Source organism: Phoxinus phoxinus (genome assembly GCF_949152265.1).
Source record: "Phoxinus phoxinus genome assembly, chromosome: 16".
Lineage (NCBI taxonomy): Eukaryota > Metazoa > Chordata > Actinopteri > Cypriniformes > Leuciscidae > Phoxinus > Phoxinus phoxinus.
The window spans coordinates 2,202,900-2,222,594 of NC_136891.1; the positions used below are offsets into that span (position 1 = coordinate 2,202,900).

The window sequence follows — 19,695 nt, forward strand, 5'->3', positions numbered from 1 at the left end:
TCTCTCATTTACACAGACGCAGCACTTTCCATTTTTGCAAACCATATATTATTACAAGGAAAAATATTACCACACGAGGGAGATCATTGTGGTGTCCATGAAGATGTGAAAAATAGGCATAAATCTAGCTAACACATTTACCCAAATTATTCAGGCTAATTGTAGTAATGACGGATCAAACCTGTTTAATCAATAGTGGCAAGACACATCGGTATATAAGGACATCTGACAAAGTGTGTTGTCCGTCAAGATCCAGCCGTTACCATCATGTATGTTGTGTGCGGCTAGCAAATCCGCCGTTATTTATAGCAATCCGCCGTGGAAAAAGCGTGCCGGCTCTTAAAAGGGAATGTGAGAGGACGCTCTGATTGGTTTATTTCACGTTACGCCCAAACCACACCTATGAGTAATGAAGCGACTTCAGACCAACACATTTTAGATTTGCGTCGGGCGCAAGAGTCGTTTATCCCGCCGGTATAATAGCAACAGCGCCGGGATCTGCCCACAAAGTTACTTGCGTTTCGCGTTTGATACTTGCGTTTCAGAACGTTACAATAGGACCTATACTGTGTTTACGAGGATATCTTGATGTAATGTTGTGTATATTTTTGTCCTTTCAAGTACAAGACGACTTGAAAAGAGAACTAAATTCATCATTTGAATTTACGCTTTGGATGTGCGATTGCCTAATTCAGTTCTCTTTCACATCTTCTTGCGCTTGATCACATTAAACTCCTTCCTCGTTCTGCCTCCAGGCTGATACGAGATACAAGACAGCTCATGACAGTTTGCAATGACAAAATAAGGTAATGTTAACTGATAGCACAACACTTACTGTGGTAAGAGACACTGAATCTGCTGTTCATCCCTTACCCCTGTCATGTAGCCACGGCTTGTGTAGTTTCTTTAATGCATATCAGAAGACTTCTTTCATTCTGCATAGACCTCACTTGACAGCATTACGGGTTCTTGGACAGAATCCAGAGATTAACTGGAAGATCAGGGCACAGGCAAAAACATGCTCCTCATTATAATAACAAAAACATTCAAGTAATATTAAGAATAGACCAAGAATTGTAATGAAAAAACTTAAACACATGAAAAAAAAAATATCTAAAAGTGACTTATTGCCTTCATATTACCTAATGTTTCATTTAAAGCTAATAGTAAGATTAATAAAATACCATAATGCAACATTTAAAACGGTGTTAGTGCGTGGTACATTTTAGATGGTGCGTTGTGGATTGAAAAGTTTGTAATACCCTTTTGTAGTCTACAGTTTACCCAAACACTACAGGTTTATCTCAATGGTCTGAGTCTGGTTCAGTCAGTCACGGCCAAAGTGATCATCTCGTCGTTTGGTGGGTGTTAATAAGACATTGACTTCTACAGTGGATCAGGATTCACAGAGGCGTACTAAATCATCTTAATGTCAATAAAACAGTTTGTATGATTTCTTTTTTTTACTGAAAGGTTAAATTACAAGATAAAAGCAGAAGTGTTTGTCCAGGGACAGAAACTTGAGGTCGGTCATGAATTTAAATATTTAGGAATAATAATAGATTCTCAGCTTTCTTTAAAAAAAAAAAAAACATGTGAAGAAAGTTGTGAAATTTAATTTAGTGTTTAAAGAACAAGCTTAGATAAAATGGCAAATAGTTTTCAACATTGTAGTGTTTTGACAGAGTTTTCTTTTTTGAGCTGGGAACATATGATTAAAATGGTTGATTTAGTAGGCCTACTAGTTTCTTAGATCTTAATGGTATTTTCATGTAGAGAATATTTAATATTAAACAGAAGAATATTCATGTAATTTCCACCCAGTGTAACCAATGCAATATCAGACACTGAATATTTCAGTCCTTAAATGTAGGTGTGTGTGTGTGTGTGTAACATGAACCAATAAGCTGGAAGCTATTTACCATTTCCTCATAACTCACAGAGCAAGTAATGCATTAGTAATTAAGATAATTAATACATGATTCATCAGCTGTAATTTCAAAAATGATGATCTCATCAGACATTCATTGATGAAAAGTATTATAATATATATATTTTGTCAGTATATTATTGTGTTTTTGGGTCATATTGATACTTCAACAGTGATGGCTTGACTTTACAGGGAGTGTCAGAGGTCAAACTTGCTTTACCCGTTTCTGTCTATAGCCTAGCTTATGTCTGTATTAGTTAGCTTATATACTAGCATAGCTATTATTATTATTATTATTATTTATTAATGCGCAGTTAATCATGTCTAAGAAATTACGTTCAATTGATTTTATTAATTGCACTACTGTGTTTTTTTCGTACACATTATATAGTAAGATATGTGTATTTAAATTAATATAATTTGTATATTAGGATGATCATTACCTAACAGGTTTGGGGAGACCTGCTCTCGAGGGAAGGCTCCATTTGTCATCATGACACCGGCAGCGAGTTCACACACACAGTCTGTCCAGTTGAAGGGTTTTTGTTATGATTTATGATATAATATTACTCAACTTTAGCACATTTATCAGCTTACACATTCATTCAGTGTTTCCCATTAATGACCCTGTGCCGCCACTGTTTCATAATGAACTGAAAATGTAAAACTTATAGCCTATAAAAGGTCTTTAATGTTGTATTTCGCCAACAAACTAAAATCAAAACCGTGATATGGCTTTGTGCCTTTATAAAACAGCAAAAGACAGTGATTTAATTCAGTTTATAGGCAGTCTGTGCTGCGTGTTTTAAAGAGAAGTGCGCACTTTGTTCACGCGATCAGCTGGTGATCTAGTGTTAGTTTTCTCCAAAATGAAAGCTCAAGGGTTTATTTCTTGCAAGTGAAGTGTCATGACTCATGTCTTGTGTTTCCCTGGTCTTGTGTGGACTTGTTATTTCCTGTTCTCTGCCATATATTGTAGTCCTTTGTAGTTTTTCTTGTTGATTAGGTTTCTCAAGGTGTTTCTTATTAGCCATCTTTGCCACCCGCTCCGCCCTTGCCACCCGCTCCATCTGCTCCGCCCTTGCCACCCGCTCCATCTGCTCCGCCCTTGCCACCCGCTCCATCTGCTCCGCCCTTGCCACCCGCTCCATCTGCTCCGCCCTTGCCACCCGCTCCATCTGCTCCGCCCTTGCCACCCGCTCCATCTGCTCCGCCCTTGCCACCCGCTCCGCCCTGGCCACCCGCTCCGCCCTGGCCACCCGCTCCGCCCTGGCCACCCGCTCCGCCCTGGCCACCCGCTCCGCCCTGGCCACCCGCTCCGCCCTGGCCACCCGCTCCGCCCTTGCCAACCGCTCCGCCCTGGCCAACCGCTCCGCCCTGGCCACCCGCTCCGCCCTGGCCACCCGCTCCGCCCTGGCCACCCGCTCCGCCCTGGCCACCCGCTCCGCCCTTGCCAACCGCTCCGCCCTGGCCAACCGCTCCGCCCTTGCCAACCGCTCCGCCCTGGCCAACCGCTCCGCCCTGGCCACCCGCTCCGCCCTTGCCAACCGCTCCGCCCTGGCCAACCGCTCCGCCCTTGCCAACCGCTCCGCCCTGGCCACCCGCTCCGCCCTGGCCACCCGCTCCGCCCTGGCCACCCGCTCCGCCCTGGCCACCCACCCCATCTGCTCCACCCTGGTCACCCGCCCCATCTGCTCCGCCCTGGCCACCCGCCCCATCTGCTCCGCCCTGGCCACCCGCCCCATCTGCTCCGCCCTGGCCACCCGCCCCATCTGCTCCGCCCTGGCCACCCGCCCCATCTGCTCCGCCCTGGCCACCCGCCCCATCTGCTCCGCCCCGCCCCGCCCCTTGCCACCCGACCCATCTGTTCCATCTTTGCCACCCGCCCCATCAGCTCCATCTGCTCTGCCCTTGCCATCGCCCAATCAGCTCCATCTGCCCCATCTGCTCCGCCCTTGCCACCCGCCCCATCAGCTCCGCCCTTGCCACCCGCCCCATCAGCTCCGCCCTTGCCACCCGCCCCATCAGCTCCGCCCTTGCCACCCGCCCCATCAGCTCCATCTGCTCCGCCCTTGCCACCCGCCCCATCAGCTCCGCCCTTGCCACCCGCCCCATCAGCTCCGCCCTTGCCACCCGCCCCATCAGCTCCGCCCTTGCCACCCGCCCCATCAGCTCCGCCCTTGCCACCCGCCCCATCAGCTCCGCCCTTGCCACCAGCCCCATCAGCTCCGCCCTTGCCACCCGCCCCATCAGCTCCGCCCTTGCCACCCGCCCCATCAGCTCCGCCCTTGCCACCCGCCCCATCTGCTCCGCCCTGGCCACCCGCCCCATCTGCTCCGCCCTGGCCACCTGGCCCATCTGCTCCGCCCTGGCCACCCGCCCCATCTGCTCCGCCCCGCCCCTTGCCACCCGACCCATCTGTTCCATCTTTGCCACCCGCCCCATCAGCTCCATCTGCTCTGCCCTTGCCATCGCCCAATCAGCTCCATCTGCCCCATCTGCTCCGCCCTTGCCACCCGCCCCATCAGCTCTGCCCTTGCCACCCGCCCCATCAGCTCTGCCCTTGCCACCCGCCCCATCAGCTCTGCCCTTGCCACCCGCCCCATCAGCTCCGCCCTTGCCACCCGCCCCATCAGCTCCGCCCTTGCCACCCGCCCCATCTGCTCCGCCCTGGCCACCCGGCCCATCTGCTCCGCCCTGGCCACCCGCCCCATCTGCTCCGCCCCGCCCCTTGCCACCCGACCCATCTGTTCCATCTTTGCCACCCGCCCATTAGCTCCATCTGCTCCGCCCTTGCCACCCGCCCCATCTGCTCCGCCCTGGCCACCCGTCCCATCTGCTCCGCCCTGGCCACCCGCCCCATCTGCTCCGCCCTGGCCACCCGCCCCATCTGCTCCGCCCTGGCCACCCGCCTCATCTGCTCCGCCCTGGCCACCCGCCTCATCTGCTCCGCCCTTGCCACCCGCCCCATCTGCTCCGCCCTGGCCACCCGGCCCATCTGCTCCGCCCTGGCCACCCGCCCCATCCGCCCCGCCCCTTGCCACCCGACCCATCTGTTCCATCTTTGCCACCCGCCCCATCAGCTCCATCTGCTCTGCCCTTGCCATCGCCCAATCAGCTCCATCTGCCCCATCTGCTCCGCCCTTGCCACCCGCCCCATCAGCTCCGCCCTTGCCACCCGCCCCATCAGCTCCATCAGCTCCGCCCTTGCCACCCGCCCCATCAGCTCCGCCCTTGCCACCCGCCCCATCAGCTCCGCCCTTGCCACCCGCCCCATCAGCTCCGCCCTTGCCACCCGCCCCATCAGCTCCGCCCTTGCCACCAGCCCCATCAGCTCCGCCCTTGCCACCCGCCCCATCAGCTCCGCCCTTGCCACCCGCCCCATCAGCTCCGCCCTTGCCACCCACCCCATCAGCTCCGCCCTTGCCACCCGCCCCATCAGCTCCGCCCTTGCCACCCGCCCCATCAGCTCCGCCCTTGCCACCCGCCCCATCAGCTCCATCTGCTCCGCCCTTGCCACCGGCCCCATTAGCTCCATCTGCCCCATCTGCTACGCCCTTGCCACCCACCAAAAGACACCCGCCCCATCTGCTCCATCTGCCCTGCCCTTGCCACCCGCCCCATCTGCTCCATCTGCTCCGCCCTTTACACCCACCCCATCTGCTCCGCCCTGCTCCATCTGCTCCGCCCTTGCCACCCGCACCATGTGTTCCATCTACCCCATCTGCCCCGCCCTTGCCACCCGCCCCATGTTACATCTGCTCCATGTGCCCCGCCCTTGCCACCCGCCCCATGTGCCCCGCCCTTGCCACCCGCCCCATGTGCCCCGCCCTTGCCACCCGCCCCATGTGCCCCGCCCTTGCCACCCGCCCCGCCCTTGCCACCCGACCCATGTGCCCCGCCCTTGCCACCCGACCCATGTGCCCCGCCCTTGCCACCCGACCCATGTGCCCCGCCCTTGCCACCCGACCCATGTGCCCCGCCCTTGCCACCCGACCCATGTGCCCCGCCCTTGCCACCCGACCCATGTGCCCCGCCCTTGCCACCCGACCCATGTGCCCCGCCCTTGCCACCCGACCCATGTGCTCCATCTGCCCCGCCCTTGCCACCCGCCCCATCTGCTCCGCCCTTGCCACCCGCCCCATCTGCTCCATCTGCCCCATCTGCTCCGCCCTTGCCACCCGCCCCATCTGCTCCGCCCTTGCCACCCGCCCCATCTGCTCCGCCCTTGCCACCCGCCCCATCTGCTCCGCCCTTGCCACCCACCCCATGTGCTCCATCTGCTTCGCCCTTGCCACCCGCCCCATCTGCTCCGCCCTTGCCACCCGCCCCATCTGCTCCGCCCCATCTGCTCCATCTGCTCCGCCCTTGCCACCCGCCCCATGTGCTCCGCCCTTTCCACCCGCCCCATGTGCTCCGCCCTTGCCACCCGCCCCATGTGCTCCGCCCTTGCCACCCGCCCCATGTGCTCCGCCCTTGCCACCCGCCCCATGTGCTCCGCCCTTGCCACCCGCCCCATGTGCTCCGCCCTTGCCACCCGCCCCATGTGCTCCGCCCTTGCCACCCGCCCCATGTGCTCCGCCCTTGCCACCCGCCCCATCTGCTCCGCCCTTGCCACCCGCCCCATGTGCTCCGCCCTTGCCACCCGCCCCATCTGCTCCGCCCTTGCCACCCGCCCCATCTGCTCCGCCCTTGCCACCCGCCCCATCTGCTCCATCTGCTCCGCCCTTGCCACCCGCCCCATCTGCTCCGCCCTTGCCACCCGCTCCGCCCTTGCCACCCGCTCCGCCCTTGCCACCCGCTCCGCCCTTGCCACCCGCCCCATCTGCTCCGCCCTTGCCACCCGCCCCATCTGCTCCGCCCTTGCCACCCGCCCCATCTGTACAATATACTTATGAATTATTCATTTATTTTAGAGTACATTTGTTTTACAATAGGCTGTTTGGATATTACTGTCATAGGAATAATTATATAAATCATTATTATATTATTGTAATAATTGTTTGGCATCCTAAAACAACAGTGTGAATGTAAGCTAATGTAAACTGAGACTCTATATCACAACTAAAAAGACGCTTGAGCCCTCTTTAATGTCCAGGTACGAGTCAATGCTTTTTCTTGGTTCAGTTTGCACACTGTACATGGGTTGAAACTCTTCCTTTTGAGGCTCAAAGTGCACCAGATTGATGCATTTACACTTAAAGTATATACAACATTTTCTTCCGGAGTTTGGAAAGTCCATACTTTTAACTTTTAAGTCAGTCCATGGACAAACTACATTTGTGCTAAGCCCTGAATTTTTACAATGTCTGGCTCCGCCCCTGGTAGGTGTGTGTAAGCACATAATCCAATAAGCTGGATACGTTTTTTCACCATTTCCTCAGACCTCACAGAGCGACAGCCAGAGAGCAGGTAATGTATTAGTCATTAAGAGAATTAATACACAATCTAATACACGATTCATCTGATGTGATGGTTTGTTCGATTAGCAGTTATAGATATTTTTTTTTTTTAAGCTCAAAAGAAGTTTATCACATTCATTGAGAGTTAAACATTAAGCCTGTATTATAATTTTATGTATTGATTTTCATTGATGAAAAGTATTACAAAGGCATTGAAGATATTATTGTGTTTTATACCTCAACGGTAATGGGTTAACTTTACAAGGAGTGTGTGCCGTGTCTGTTCAGTGTTGAATTAGTTTTGACTGATCAGTTTCGGTTCGATCTAGTTTCATTGATTCATCACATTTAGCTCCTTTGCCCTGTGTTTGGTTCAGTTCGGTTGTTCGTTATGGTTGCGTGTCGTTCAGTATTTTGAGTTTTGTTTAACAAAGCCTGAAAACTGGTGCGTTTAGATCCTGTTTCAACTTATTTTACAACCCCCTGTGCCAGAGTGTCAGTGGATAAACCTGCTTTACCGGTTTCAGCGGTGTAGTAATTCATTGTGAGCTGTAGAGAGAAAAAATAGGTCCTTTTACTAAGATAATATAAACCCTTACAAAAATACTGTTGTGTTTTTATGGGATGGATTATGAAATGTAATGTATCAGATGAGTCCCATGGAAGAGTTAAAGGTGCACTTGGTAACTTTTTCAACTTAATAAATCCGTTTAGAAATCATTTGGATGGTTAAATAATCTGTTCTGGTGAGAATGGTTACTTTCCCCGCTCCCCCCAGCGTTCCCAGGCGGAAAACCAGCCTTGCAACATTGGGACTAACGTCCCGGTAAGTTGAAAATAGGAAGTCTCGTGAGAAGTGAGAACGAGCGAGAAAAAGCGAGAGACACGAACTGCTTTACGGAATACAAAATGTACATGTCAATGTTAAATGATACTGTGTATGATGTATTACCCACCTCGGTAGACCTACTCCACATGATAAAGTTGGTGCGTCTGGGACTCATTTGTTCACCACACCGGCTCCGACCATAACAAAAGCACATGAGCAGTGGTAGAAAGGGGGAGGAGTGCGCCGGCGCGCCGCAAGTGACTTTACGACAGTGATGTGAAAAATATACGCACCGCAGCTGTAGGGGGAGCTCGTTGAGAACATCAGCAAAGCGCTGGCTAGAGTTACCGAGTGCCGCTTTAAAGGGCTAAAGGCAAAAAATTGCTTTTCACTGCTACCATAGTGTATGATTGCAGAAAAAAAAGTATGTTTTTGCTTTTACCCCAAATAGAGAATAAAGTCAAATGTCCCTTTTGCTCAATTGTACCCTACTATACTTAATGATCACCATGATATGGGAATGGTTTCTTGACATGGGAATACAATAATAAAGAAGATCCACTCTATCACTAATAAACATACTGTAGGAAACTATGGAGTTTAGATAGACAGATCCAGCATAAACCACAACGCATGGAGCTATAGTGAAAATGGTCACTATAGTTTTGGATAATTTGGTGTTTTCCGATTCAAAGAGATCGGAGCTGCAGTTGCATGCCTGAGAGGCGTTTTAAAGATGGCCGCCGAGTGAAATTACTTGTGCTAAAGGGACTTTGACGTTAGTAAAAGTTCGGAGAATGTTCCCAGTTAGCTGGGAAAATCCAGCTACTGAATCCAAATAGTGCACTCATAAAGGTGTGTCACTGCTAGTGTTGCCAACTTCAGAAAATACAAATACGGGACAATTGTGGTTCTTTACAGGAAAATAAGGGAAGGGACACTCAAAACATTTGTACTGTATCACACATATGTAATTTCAGGGTTGTATGTGTTTAAAAGGTTCTCAGACATAAACACATTTGTTTTTCTTAACCTATTTATACACAAACCACATCAAAATAATAGCATGTATCTGAAATAGAAAGCTTTTGTAGCATTATACTTACATTAGAAAGAAATTAAAGAAAGTAATAGCCTACTTTTATTCAGCAAGGACCCATTAAATTAATCAAAAGTGACAGTAAAGACATTTATAATGTTACAAAAGCTTTTATTTCAGATAAATCTCCTTTGAACTTTCTATTCATCAAAGAATCCTGAATTTTTTTTGAAACATTAATAATCAGAAATGTTTCTTGAGCAGCAAATCACATCAGCATATTATTCCCTCAGGTAGATTTCATGTTTTCTTGCGTGGCTGGATGGATGTTGGACTCATGAACAATAATCACGTTGTTTGAATTCGCCAAAACTGATTTGCTGAAATCAAAACCCGGACAGTGAAAGGGATTTGCCGTTAGCGCGAGTCCGGATCGAACCGGGAGGGACCAGACAGCAGAGGATTCTGTTCGTAAATCAAACAATGAGTCCCAGAAGAATGATTAATTCTCAATGTAGTTTGTTATTGGTATTGTCTGATCTCTGATTGGATGATGACTGGTGTCGTGATCATTCTCAAGTGTCGTGTTGCTGTTGTATCAGTCAGTGGTCAGATCAGCGTAGCATTCAATAAACGGGACAAGGGAGGTCACGTACGGGACAAATAAATTAGGCCCAATATACGGGACAGTTGGCAACCCTAGTCACTGCACTCAGGAATTCTGCTGAAAGAGAATTACTACAGCTACAGATGTGGTGGTTTCTGTTCTTTATCTACTTTAGTTCCCCACTAATGGTCAACCATCACTTGTATTTTTTGTCTTGGTCATTAACTCTGAACACACTTATAAGACTACATAGATGTGTAACATAGGAGTTTTGTTGTGGTCCTGCTGGAATTTTTCTTCAAATACTAGATAATAGGCAAGGCAAGTTTTTTTATATAGCACATTTCATACACAATGGTAATTCAAAGTGCTTTACATAGAAGAAATTAAAATAATCAAAAGAAATAAGAATAATTAAAACAGTTTAGAATAAAAAATAAAGTAAAGTACAGTGCACACAGTCGGATGAACAGTGGAACAGATTTTCAGTAAATGCAAAGCTAAACAGAAGTGTTTTGAAAGTTTTGAGTCTGGATTTGAATGTGGCTACTGTAGGAGCACACCTGATCTCTTCTGGAAGCTGGTTCCAGTATAGTAGCTAAAAGCGGACTTTGAGTGAACCCTTGGTATTTCTAGTTGATGTGATCCTAATGATCTGAGTGATCTGTTGGGTTTATATTCAGTGAGCATATCTGCAATGTATTGAGGTCCTAGGCCATTGAATGATTTATATACCAGTAATAATACTTTAAAATCAATCCTAAATGTAACTGGGAGCCAGTGTAAAGACTGGTTCTGTACGAGCTGCAACTGTCTTATTGTCTTTTTGGGAAGGCCAGTGAGGAGTCTTGACTGGAAACAAAGCATCTAATTCTTGCAATATTTTTCAGATGATAATATGCTGATTCAGTTATTGCTTTGACATGACTACTGAAGCTAAGGTCTGACTCTAGAGACACACCAAGATTCCTGACTTGATTTTTAGTTGTTTGACCTCTAGAGTGAAGGTATGCATTCACCTTGAGAACTTCATCTTTGTTTCCAAACACAATGACCTCAGTTTTGTCTGTTTAACTGAAGAAAGTTTTGGCACATCCAACTGTTTACTTCAATGCATTGGAACAGGGAGTCAATGGGGCTGTAATCGTTAGGCGATACTTGACTACTAGATACTTGATTATTTACAGTAGTTCCTGTTTTTACACATTTGTTACCTCTCTCTCTCTCTCTCTCTCTCTCTCTCTCTCTCTCTCTCTCTCTCTCTCTCTCTCTCTCTCTCTCTCTCTCTCTCTCTCTCAGATGGACGGGCCGATGCGTGTGTTGGTGACGGGTGGCAGTGGGCTGGTGGGACGAGCGATAGAGCAAGTCGTGAAAGAGGGCGAAAGGAGAGAAGGAGAAGAATGGATATTCCTCTCATCCAAAGATGCCAATCTCATGTAAGAGATCCTGAACAAACACTCATGAGACGTCACACCAGTTAAACAACACAATCATATCCTTAGATTATGTTATACTTTGGGGGCTAGAAATCTGGGGGCTAGATTTCATCTGACCAACGAACGAACAGAGTATGATTATGATTCAGGCAGCATTACAGGTCAGAAGTCAGATTGTGGACCGGGAGCATTCACATTTAATCCAGTTCCTTTTGCTTAAAGCTCAGATTCATCAAGCCAGTATGGAGACGAAGTTGGTCATAGGTCTGTGCAGAGGATTTGTTTGGTTCTTGTGGTCTTTGTTGAGGATCTGTGCCGATGGTTGTCGTGTATCGACGAGATCTTCAAGTCTAGTTGACAGGGTCTCCGCTGACATTTAGGACCGCGTTGTGGTCGTGTCTAGGCACAGGTCCACCATCTGATCTGGATACGGCCCGGATATGGATGACTAAGGTAACCTCAGGATAAACAGGGAGACTAATATTAGCGTAGATGCTTTTCTTCTTACGATGTAACAAGTACATCGGGTGTGTGTAGTAAGTGTTACTAGTTCCGGTTGACCTGATTTATGCAGCCTAACAATCATTTAACTGATTTGAGTAATAGAAATTGATAATGTGTTATGTGTAAACCAGGTTAAAGAGATGTGTTTAGTCTAGATTTAAACTGACAGAGTGTGTCTGCTTCCCGAACAATGTTAGGAAGACTGTTCCAGAGTTTAGTTGATAAATAGGAAAAGGATCAACCGCCAGCAGTTGATTTTGATATTCTAGGTATTATTATCAACTGGGCAGAATTTTGAGATCGCAGTAGACGTGAAGGACTATAATGCATTAAGAGCTCGCTCAAGTACTGGGGAGATAAACCATTTAGTGCTTTGTAAGTGATCAGCAATATTTTATTATGTTTAATAGGGAGCTAATGCAGTGTTGACAGAACGGGGCTAATATGGTCATACTTCCTGGTTCTAGTAAGAACTCGAGCTGCTGCGTTTTGGACCAGCTGGAGTTTGTTTATTAAGCGTGCAGGGCAACCACCCAGTAATCCAATATTCTAGCCTTGAGGCTCATGAACGAACTTTTCTGCAATTGTCTTTGAGAGCTTATGTCATAATTTAGATATATTTTTAAGATAGAAAAAAATGCTGTTAAGATGCTAGAAATGTGACTTTCAAAAGAAAGATTGGTATCAGAGCACACCCAGAACTCTTTAACACCCGTGCTTTACTTTCTCGTTTGTCTATTACATACTTCATTACTCTTTACATGTAAAAACTTTAAGCAGTCTTGCACTGCGCGGATAGCTATATTAACACTCTAGCATAATCTTTATCGATACACTTCATATCGTCAAATCACACATCCCTACACAAGAAACTTGAGTTAGACAACTAACAACATGGTTATATATATTGTGGTATTCACGAAATAGAAAAATTGGCATACTGTCAATGTATAAATTAATTTATCTTTCTCTGGATTTTAGAAAGCTTATATTTGATTGCTTATTGTCTATTTGTACTGCATGATAACTGTCTTTACACATGTGCTGTTCCAGGAGCGCTGAGGAGACGAGATCAGTCTTCCAGAAACATCGTCCGACACACGTCATTCATTTGGCCGCCATGGTGGGCGGGCTCTACAAAAATATGAGACAGAACCTGGACTTCTGGGTAATTATTAACAATTATTATTAAATAACATTGGAAATATCACTGTTGAATAACTGAACATTGACTGTATTTGTTTGTTGTTTTCAGAGGAATAATGTATTTGTCAATGACAACGTGCTGCAGACGGCTCATGAGTTCGGGGTGGTGAAGGTCGTTTCTTGTCTGTCCACGTGTATATTCCCAGATAAAACCGCCTACCCGATAGATGAGACCATGGTAAACACACACACACACACACACACACACACACACACACACACACACACACACACACACACACACACACACACACACACACACACACACACACACACACACACACACACACAATCTCTTTGAATAAAGTGCCCATATTATGCTATTTTAAAGGCTCCTAATTTTGTTTTGGAGGTCTCCTACAACAGGTTTACATGCATCAAAAGTAAAACAACAGTTTCATTTTCTCATAATGTACATTGCACATCAGTTTCATTTTCTCATAATATACATTGCACATCACCACATTTTTCAATGATTTTCAAATGACTCGATGGATGAATCAGTCTCTCTAAATCCATCCTTTCCAAAAGCTTTACTATGAACGTCAGCTCTGTCCGGAGGCTTCCCTAAGCTCAGCGATTGAGCTGTAAAGACAGTAACGATGACGTCGATTTGACCATATCAATCCGAGCGCGAGTCCAATGATGAAACATTACACAAATTCATTACATGAATTACCCGTAGCTGGCTCTCTCCCAATGGCTCTCAATTAGAGTTGCTGTAGTTCCATTTTTCACCACAGATTTACATTGGAAAACTGTGGGGCGCTGTAGAGCTAGGGAGGGCTCCAAGTTTATTTTCTACAAGATCATTCACTCCTATTGTGTTATGACTTGAGGGAGATGATGATTATACACTTTTTGTTTGGTATTGTTCTATATTTTTTGTCATCTATACAGACGTTTCTCTCTCGCTCTGTTTCAGATCCACAACGGTCCGCCACATGAGTCTAATTTCGGTTATGCCTACGCCAAACGCATGATTGATGTCCACAACAGGTCAGTGTCAAAGTTCATTGGTCATGAGCTTTTCTCGGGTGTATCACATAAAAGCATGTCTGTCACATTTTGAAAAAAAGTTTTTTTGATTTATAATGAATTATTTTTATGACAGTGATGACAATTTGTGATGAATGTGTGTGATTGTCATGAAAATAATGTCAAAATAAATGTATCATTATTTGATTTGGGGTCGAAATGGTTGTTTATAGCTTTCATAAATGAAAGAAACAAATCATTGTGTGTTTGTCCATTAGGTCGTGTTTTGAGAAGTACGGTCGGAGATACACAGCCGTCATCCCCACCAATGTGTTTGGACCACATGACAACTTCAACATTGAGGACGGTCACGTGCTTCCAGGATTGATCCACAAGACATACATGGCAAAGAGTGAGAAGGGTTTAACTTTCTGGAAGGATCCAGACTATAGAAAAACGAAGCCAAAATATCCCAGAAATGGCGGTTGACATTGAGCCTGAGGTGAAGCACAGCTGTCAATCATGATATAGCATCAAATAACTAACTAAAACCAAACTTATTGGAAAAACAAACACTTGAGCATCTGCCGGTGTGATAAAAAGTACCCAAAATGACAGAAATAATCTTTACGGTATAATTAGATTATTATTATTTTTTAGTTTGGCTCGCGTCTCGAGGTTTATAACCTATATCGCAGCCAGCCACCAGGGGGCGATCGAAATGTTTCGGCTTCACTTTTCTGTGTGTGACACACTTGATCTACAGCCTCATTCAAGCAGAGTTCGGATCACATGTTAAACGTGTTTCGTGTGTTTGTGTGTTTTGTAGAGGAAGGTAAAGCTCTGCAAGTCTGGGGTTCAGGTCGTCCTCTACGGCAGTTCATCTACTCTCTGGATCTGGCTCGTCTGTTTCTGTGGGTTTTGAGGGATTATGACGAGGTGGAGCCCATCATTCTGTCAGGTACTCGACCCGTGTCAAATTTAGTGAGTTAGTTCACTCAAGAATGAATATTCTTCCATTAATTACTCACCCTCATGTCGTTCCAAACCCGTAAGACTTCCATCATGTTTGAGCTTCAGCAAGAACCAATGAGGTTCATCCTTGTGTTACGCATCATTTTTGATCTTCAGCAAGAACCAATGAGGTTCATCCTCATGTTACGCATCACGTTTGAGCTTCTCAAGAGGTTTGTTCGTAAAGCAGGTTCAGTTGAGCTTCTGTTTATGTTTGCTGATTAATGTTTATATGTGAATAAAAGCCTAAATTCAATCTGTTCATCATATAATGCGATCATGTCTCTTCAGAAAATGTGGACTAAACCGCTCAATTCATACGGATTAGTTTTACAATCTCTTTTTTAACTTTTTGAAGCGTCAAAGTGGTAGTTGCGTAGCTGTCAATGGAGGGACAGAAAACTCTCAGATTTCATCAAAAAGATCCTCATTTATGTTCCGAAGATGAACGAAAGTCTTGCGGGTTTGGAACGACATGAGGGCGAGTAATTAATGGAAGAATTTTCATTTTTGGGTGAACTAACCTTTTAAGATTTAAAAAAATATTCTTAAACAAGATCTAAAATAGTATAACAAAACTATTAATTATAATTTTTAGATGTCTTCATTTTGGGGATTGAAAACAGTAGTCATGATACGGCATAATGTGATTATTAAACTAAATAATGTGAACTGATTAAACATGAAGGGAATTAACACAGGATGTCACATGAAGGAAAGGATCTGAATCTGAGATAACTAATTTGTTTATCTTTGTCTGTTTTTCTCTCTAGTCGGAGAAGAGGATGAGTTGTCCATAAAGGACGCTGCGAACGCTGTGGTTGAAGGAATGGGGTTCAAAGGTGACGTGATTGTATCCTTTCACACACAATTGCTCTTCTCAATGCTTATGGAGAAAATCTGTAGTTTTTACAGAACTGTAATCTCTGATCTGTGGGACACAAAATAAGGTAGTTTACAGACTTCACAGATTGTTCTTGAACTGTTGAGCTTTATAAAAGTAGTCCTTGATGACAGAGTTTTCCTTTTGGTGTGAACAAACCCTTTGACCCTTAACTAACCGCTCTCAGTATGACACTAGTAAAGCAGACGGTCAATTCAAGAAAACCGCCAGCAACGCCAAACTACGCAAATACCTGCCAGACTTCAAGTTCACACCGTTCAAAGCAGGTGATCAGTCTTCACTTCTCACTTCAGCAATTACTAAATGTTCTTCAATAGTAGTCAAAAGAACAGTCATTAAAAGTGCTTTTATTTTTTTCCAGCTATGAAGGAGACGTGCGATTGGTTCGTGGCCAATTATGACATCGCCCGTAAATGAAGATCTTCACATCTCATTGGCTGTGGGGAGTTTGAACTTTTCAGTGCTGGAAAAAGTGGAAACCAATGATTGATCGAAACATTTCAGCATCCCTTAATAATCTTTACGAAGACAAATAATGCATTTATTAAAGTCCCCATGAAATGAAAAGGGCTTTTAGTATGAATGTGTTAGCCTTACTGTTGTCTATAAGCGAGTGAGCTCCAAAACAATGACAAAATTCACATTTCAGAAGATATAAGCATTCGAAACTTAGTCTTTCACTTCTGCCAATAAGGATCAATGATTTTGATGACATCACTCTGCACGTCAGCGTTTCATCAGATTTCCTGTCCAATCAAATGCTCTAGAATCTGAAGCTCCGCCCCCTACATTATAAATAGACGCAGAAGCTGCGGCTGAAATCAGTCACTTGTTCACACAATTACTATATTTTAGATGGTGAATGGCACATGGTGCACTATATTGTGTACCAATACACAATCTGTATTGTAAAAAGCACTATATAAATAAAGGTGACTTGACTATAGGGGATAGGGGACGATTCAGACAGTGTAAATATGCTTTTCTTTGGGACGCATCTCTGGTTACACATTAGTGTCATTCGGTCCAGAGACGCGACACAGAGCGGATCATATGAAACGGTTAGACAGACTCTGCATTAGAAACCGCAGTGACGAGTAGAAGAGAAAACACTGGTGTCATGCACATAACTTACACACTTTTCTGTTGCTAGTCTGTTCCACTCATGAGTTCCTCTAAAAGTAAAAGATAGCCTAGCTGTTCAAAGGCACTTCTTCTCAATGGCACATTACAATCCCCCTCATACCAGCTCTTGTTTACAGTCCTGTTATTTAATAAATGTCATTTTTAAAGCGCCACTGAAAATATTAGTTCTGTGATCTGAGGAGCGAGCACTAATATTTTCAGTAATATTAATGTAATTGCATTTCAGCATCAAATTAAGTTAAGCTTCTTTTTTTTTACATAACTGTGTATGTATGCTCAATAGTTTGTACATTGTGTCATGTGATTGTGATATAATTTAATGATTACAGCCAATTATTTACCAGTGGCCTATCGTGAGTAAATTAAACAACATCCATCGAGTTTGTTTGTTTGAATTATTTTGTTTGTCTTTTAAAATAGTTTTGTTTGATAACTTGTATACGTTGCATAATAAAGTTTCAGCCCTGGTTTCACAGATAAGGCTTAAGCTGGTCCGGGACTCAAACGCATGTTTGAGCTGATTTAACTAAAAAACATCTTGAACTGAAAGCATATCTTAAAATATGTCCTTGTTTTGTCTCAAGATGCACACCAGTAATGTTTTTTCTTTCTTCTCTAAAACATTAATTTCTAATTGAACTAAATTATAAATCTAATTGAAGTCTAATCCTGGATGAATCTAAGCGCTGTCTGTGAAACCAGGCCTCAGTTGTGATTATTTTGTCATTCCCTATTGCTTTCAGTTGATAGCCTGCATAACTTCAACCAGACATATATTTTTTAAATGAGAACATTTTTGTTTTTGACATACATGAATGAATTTAATCCTTAATAATCTCAAAACAGAATGCTTTATATGATTAAAAACATGGTGAGAGATGCTAATTTCACAAGGTTTTAGTTAAATTCTACAAGCTTACCACAACAATTAAAATGTTAAAGGGGTCCTATTATGCAATTTTATGGGGTTTTAGTATACAGATGATCTAAACAAAGATGCAGTTGATCGAGTCCATCAACACCAAGTCCTAGCTCGTCTTGGGTCGACATTTCATTCAGTAACATTAGGCGGTTTTGATTTATATGCTGTTTAATGTTGATGATCACATTATTTTACATAAGCCACTAAACCAGGCTAGCAAGAGTGTGTGGACGGAGAACTGAGGTCCATAGATTTCATTCTCCCGGACTTCAGACGTCAAGTGCAGGACAAGAGAGTGACGCAGAAATGGTACGACCGACCAGCATGCTAAAGAGAGGCATTTGAGTGCGTGTGATCATGTGTTTACGAGGAACTTCGTTCAAGTCCTACCTGGATTCCAGGAACAGTTCAGGAACGGACTGGGCCTCTGTCTTGGGAATGGCCAGGTAACGTATTCATCAGGTGAGGAACAGACATGTTGTACCTCCCGTTGAAACATCTGTGTTGTTGTTGGACACTTCCTTGCAATATGTTGTACCTTCAAATGTTGTTCAGCAGACAAGTGGAATTACACCAGAGTTTATGAACGGTGTCTCTGAGACTTCATATTGTTATTTGTGAGTGTGACCATTAGAGGGCGTGCTTGTAAAACAAGTGTCCTTACCCCTCAGAGTTAGCATTAGCAGGGCTTGGTAGCAGATCCCGCTGTGTGTGTTCTATCTAGCGAAAAATAAATAATATTTAATAATACTAAAATGTATTTGAAATACTGTAGTCAACATTTGAAGTGAATCAAAACCTTTCATCAAAGTTAATACATGAATTTTTAACAATAGCCGTTCTTGTCTTAGGACAACTTTGATTAACTTTTAAGACTGTAGCCTATATATTATGCTAAGTATACTACAAATATTTTTTTGTACTTAATATACCCTGCCATTTCACTTTTGGTATACTAAATTGGTATAGGCCTGCTAGTTTAGGTCTGCTAAATTGGAACTTATTTTGTATTTGGTGTACTTTAGTTATCCATAAATAGTGATGAAGTTCAACTAAAGATATAGGCTACTTAAGTATATTTGATTGTGCTAAAGTGGGACTATTGTAATTATACTTCATACGACGTACACTTTAAATATCTTGCATTTTAAAGACTGATATTATACGGAGATCATACTATCCTATGATAGTATCAGTAGGCTAAGTCAAGCGATATGTCAGTAAATATGGGAATGGATTTGTATACTTAAATAAATGTATTTTAAATACATTTTGGTAAAGGTTTTTTTGGGTAGACATATCTAAATAAAGACACGTCAAATATACAGTATCTCTCCGTCTCCATATTCTGCTGCAGTAAAGAATATCACACTAACCCTTTAAGTTAGTGTAGAGAGCTTCTTGCTTCTTTTCCATTTGTTTTTTAAAATCTCACTTATCTCAATGACATTATTTTTCAAAAAATATATCTTGTTGCTAAGAATGAAATGATAACTGCTAATTTTCTAGACATGCATGTAGTATAATAATTCCACATTATTATTGTTATAGGCTATTTTAAACATGAGTGTATTATTCAAATATACAGTACAGATCATTAGAAAATAAACCCTGATGGAGAGACCAGTAAAAAAAAATAAAAAATCTTCCCCTCGCTTGGGCCCCAAGTGCTCATGTGTACAGATGTGACTAGCCGACTCTTCTTCATGTGTACAGATGTGACTAGCCGAGACTCTTCTTCATGTGTACAGATGTGACGTAATGACATGCTCGAGTTT

At 44.4% G+C, this 19,695-nt stretch overlaps 1 protein-coding gene across 2 annotated transcripts; it reads left to right on the forward strand.

Moving 5' to 3' along the window:
- Window positions 1–7,314: 7,314 nt before the first annotated feature.
- Window positions 7,315–17,884, forward strand: LOC306983567 (GDP-L-fucose synthase-like). 2 transcript variants are annotated; one of them, XR_013794391.1, is made up of 11 exons: window positions 7,315–7,342; window positions 11,107–11,243; window positions 12,801–12,915; window positions 13,003–13,131; window positions 13,879–13,952; window positions 14,210–14,343; window positions 14,761–14,892; window positions 15,719–15,798; window positions 16,016–16,115; window positions 16,211–16,521; window positions 17,047–17,884. XR_013794391.1 is itself a non-coding variant. In XM_079584082.1 (10 exons), exons 2-10 carry the CDS (start codon window positions 11,107–11,109, stop codon window positions 16,264–16,266), a joined length of 957 nt encoding a protein of 318 aa, XP_079440208.1. In that variant the 5' UTR covers window positions 7,315–7,342; the 3' UTR covers window positions 16,267–17,712. The 2 variants fall into 2 exon arrangements, 1 of the variants encoding a protein (XP_079440208.1); XM_079584082.1 differs by having other exon boundaries at window positions 16,211–17,712.
- The last annotated feature ends 1,811 nt before the right edge of the window (window positions 17,885–19,695 follow it).

Excerpts from the sequence above, each read along its gene's own strand:
- LOC306983567 (XM_079584082.1), top strand. The coding sequence starts at position 11,107 with ATGGACGGGCCGATGCGTGTGTTGGTGACGGGTGGCAGTGGGCTGGTG. Across the intron at positions 12,916-13,002 it reads GACAGAACCTGGACTTCTGG|AGGAATAATGTATTTGTCAA; the intron begins GTAATTATTAAC and ends TGTTGTTTTCAG. Across the intron at positions 15,799-16,015 it reads GGTTCAAAGGTGACGTGATT|TATGACACTAGTAAAGCAGA; the intron begins GTATCCTTTCAC and ends AACCGCTCTCAG.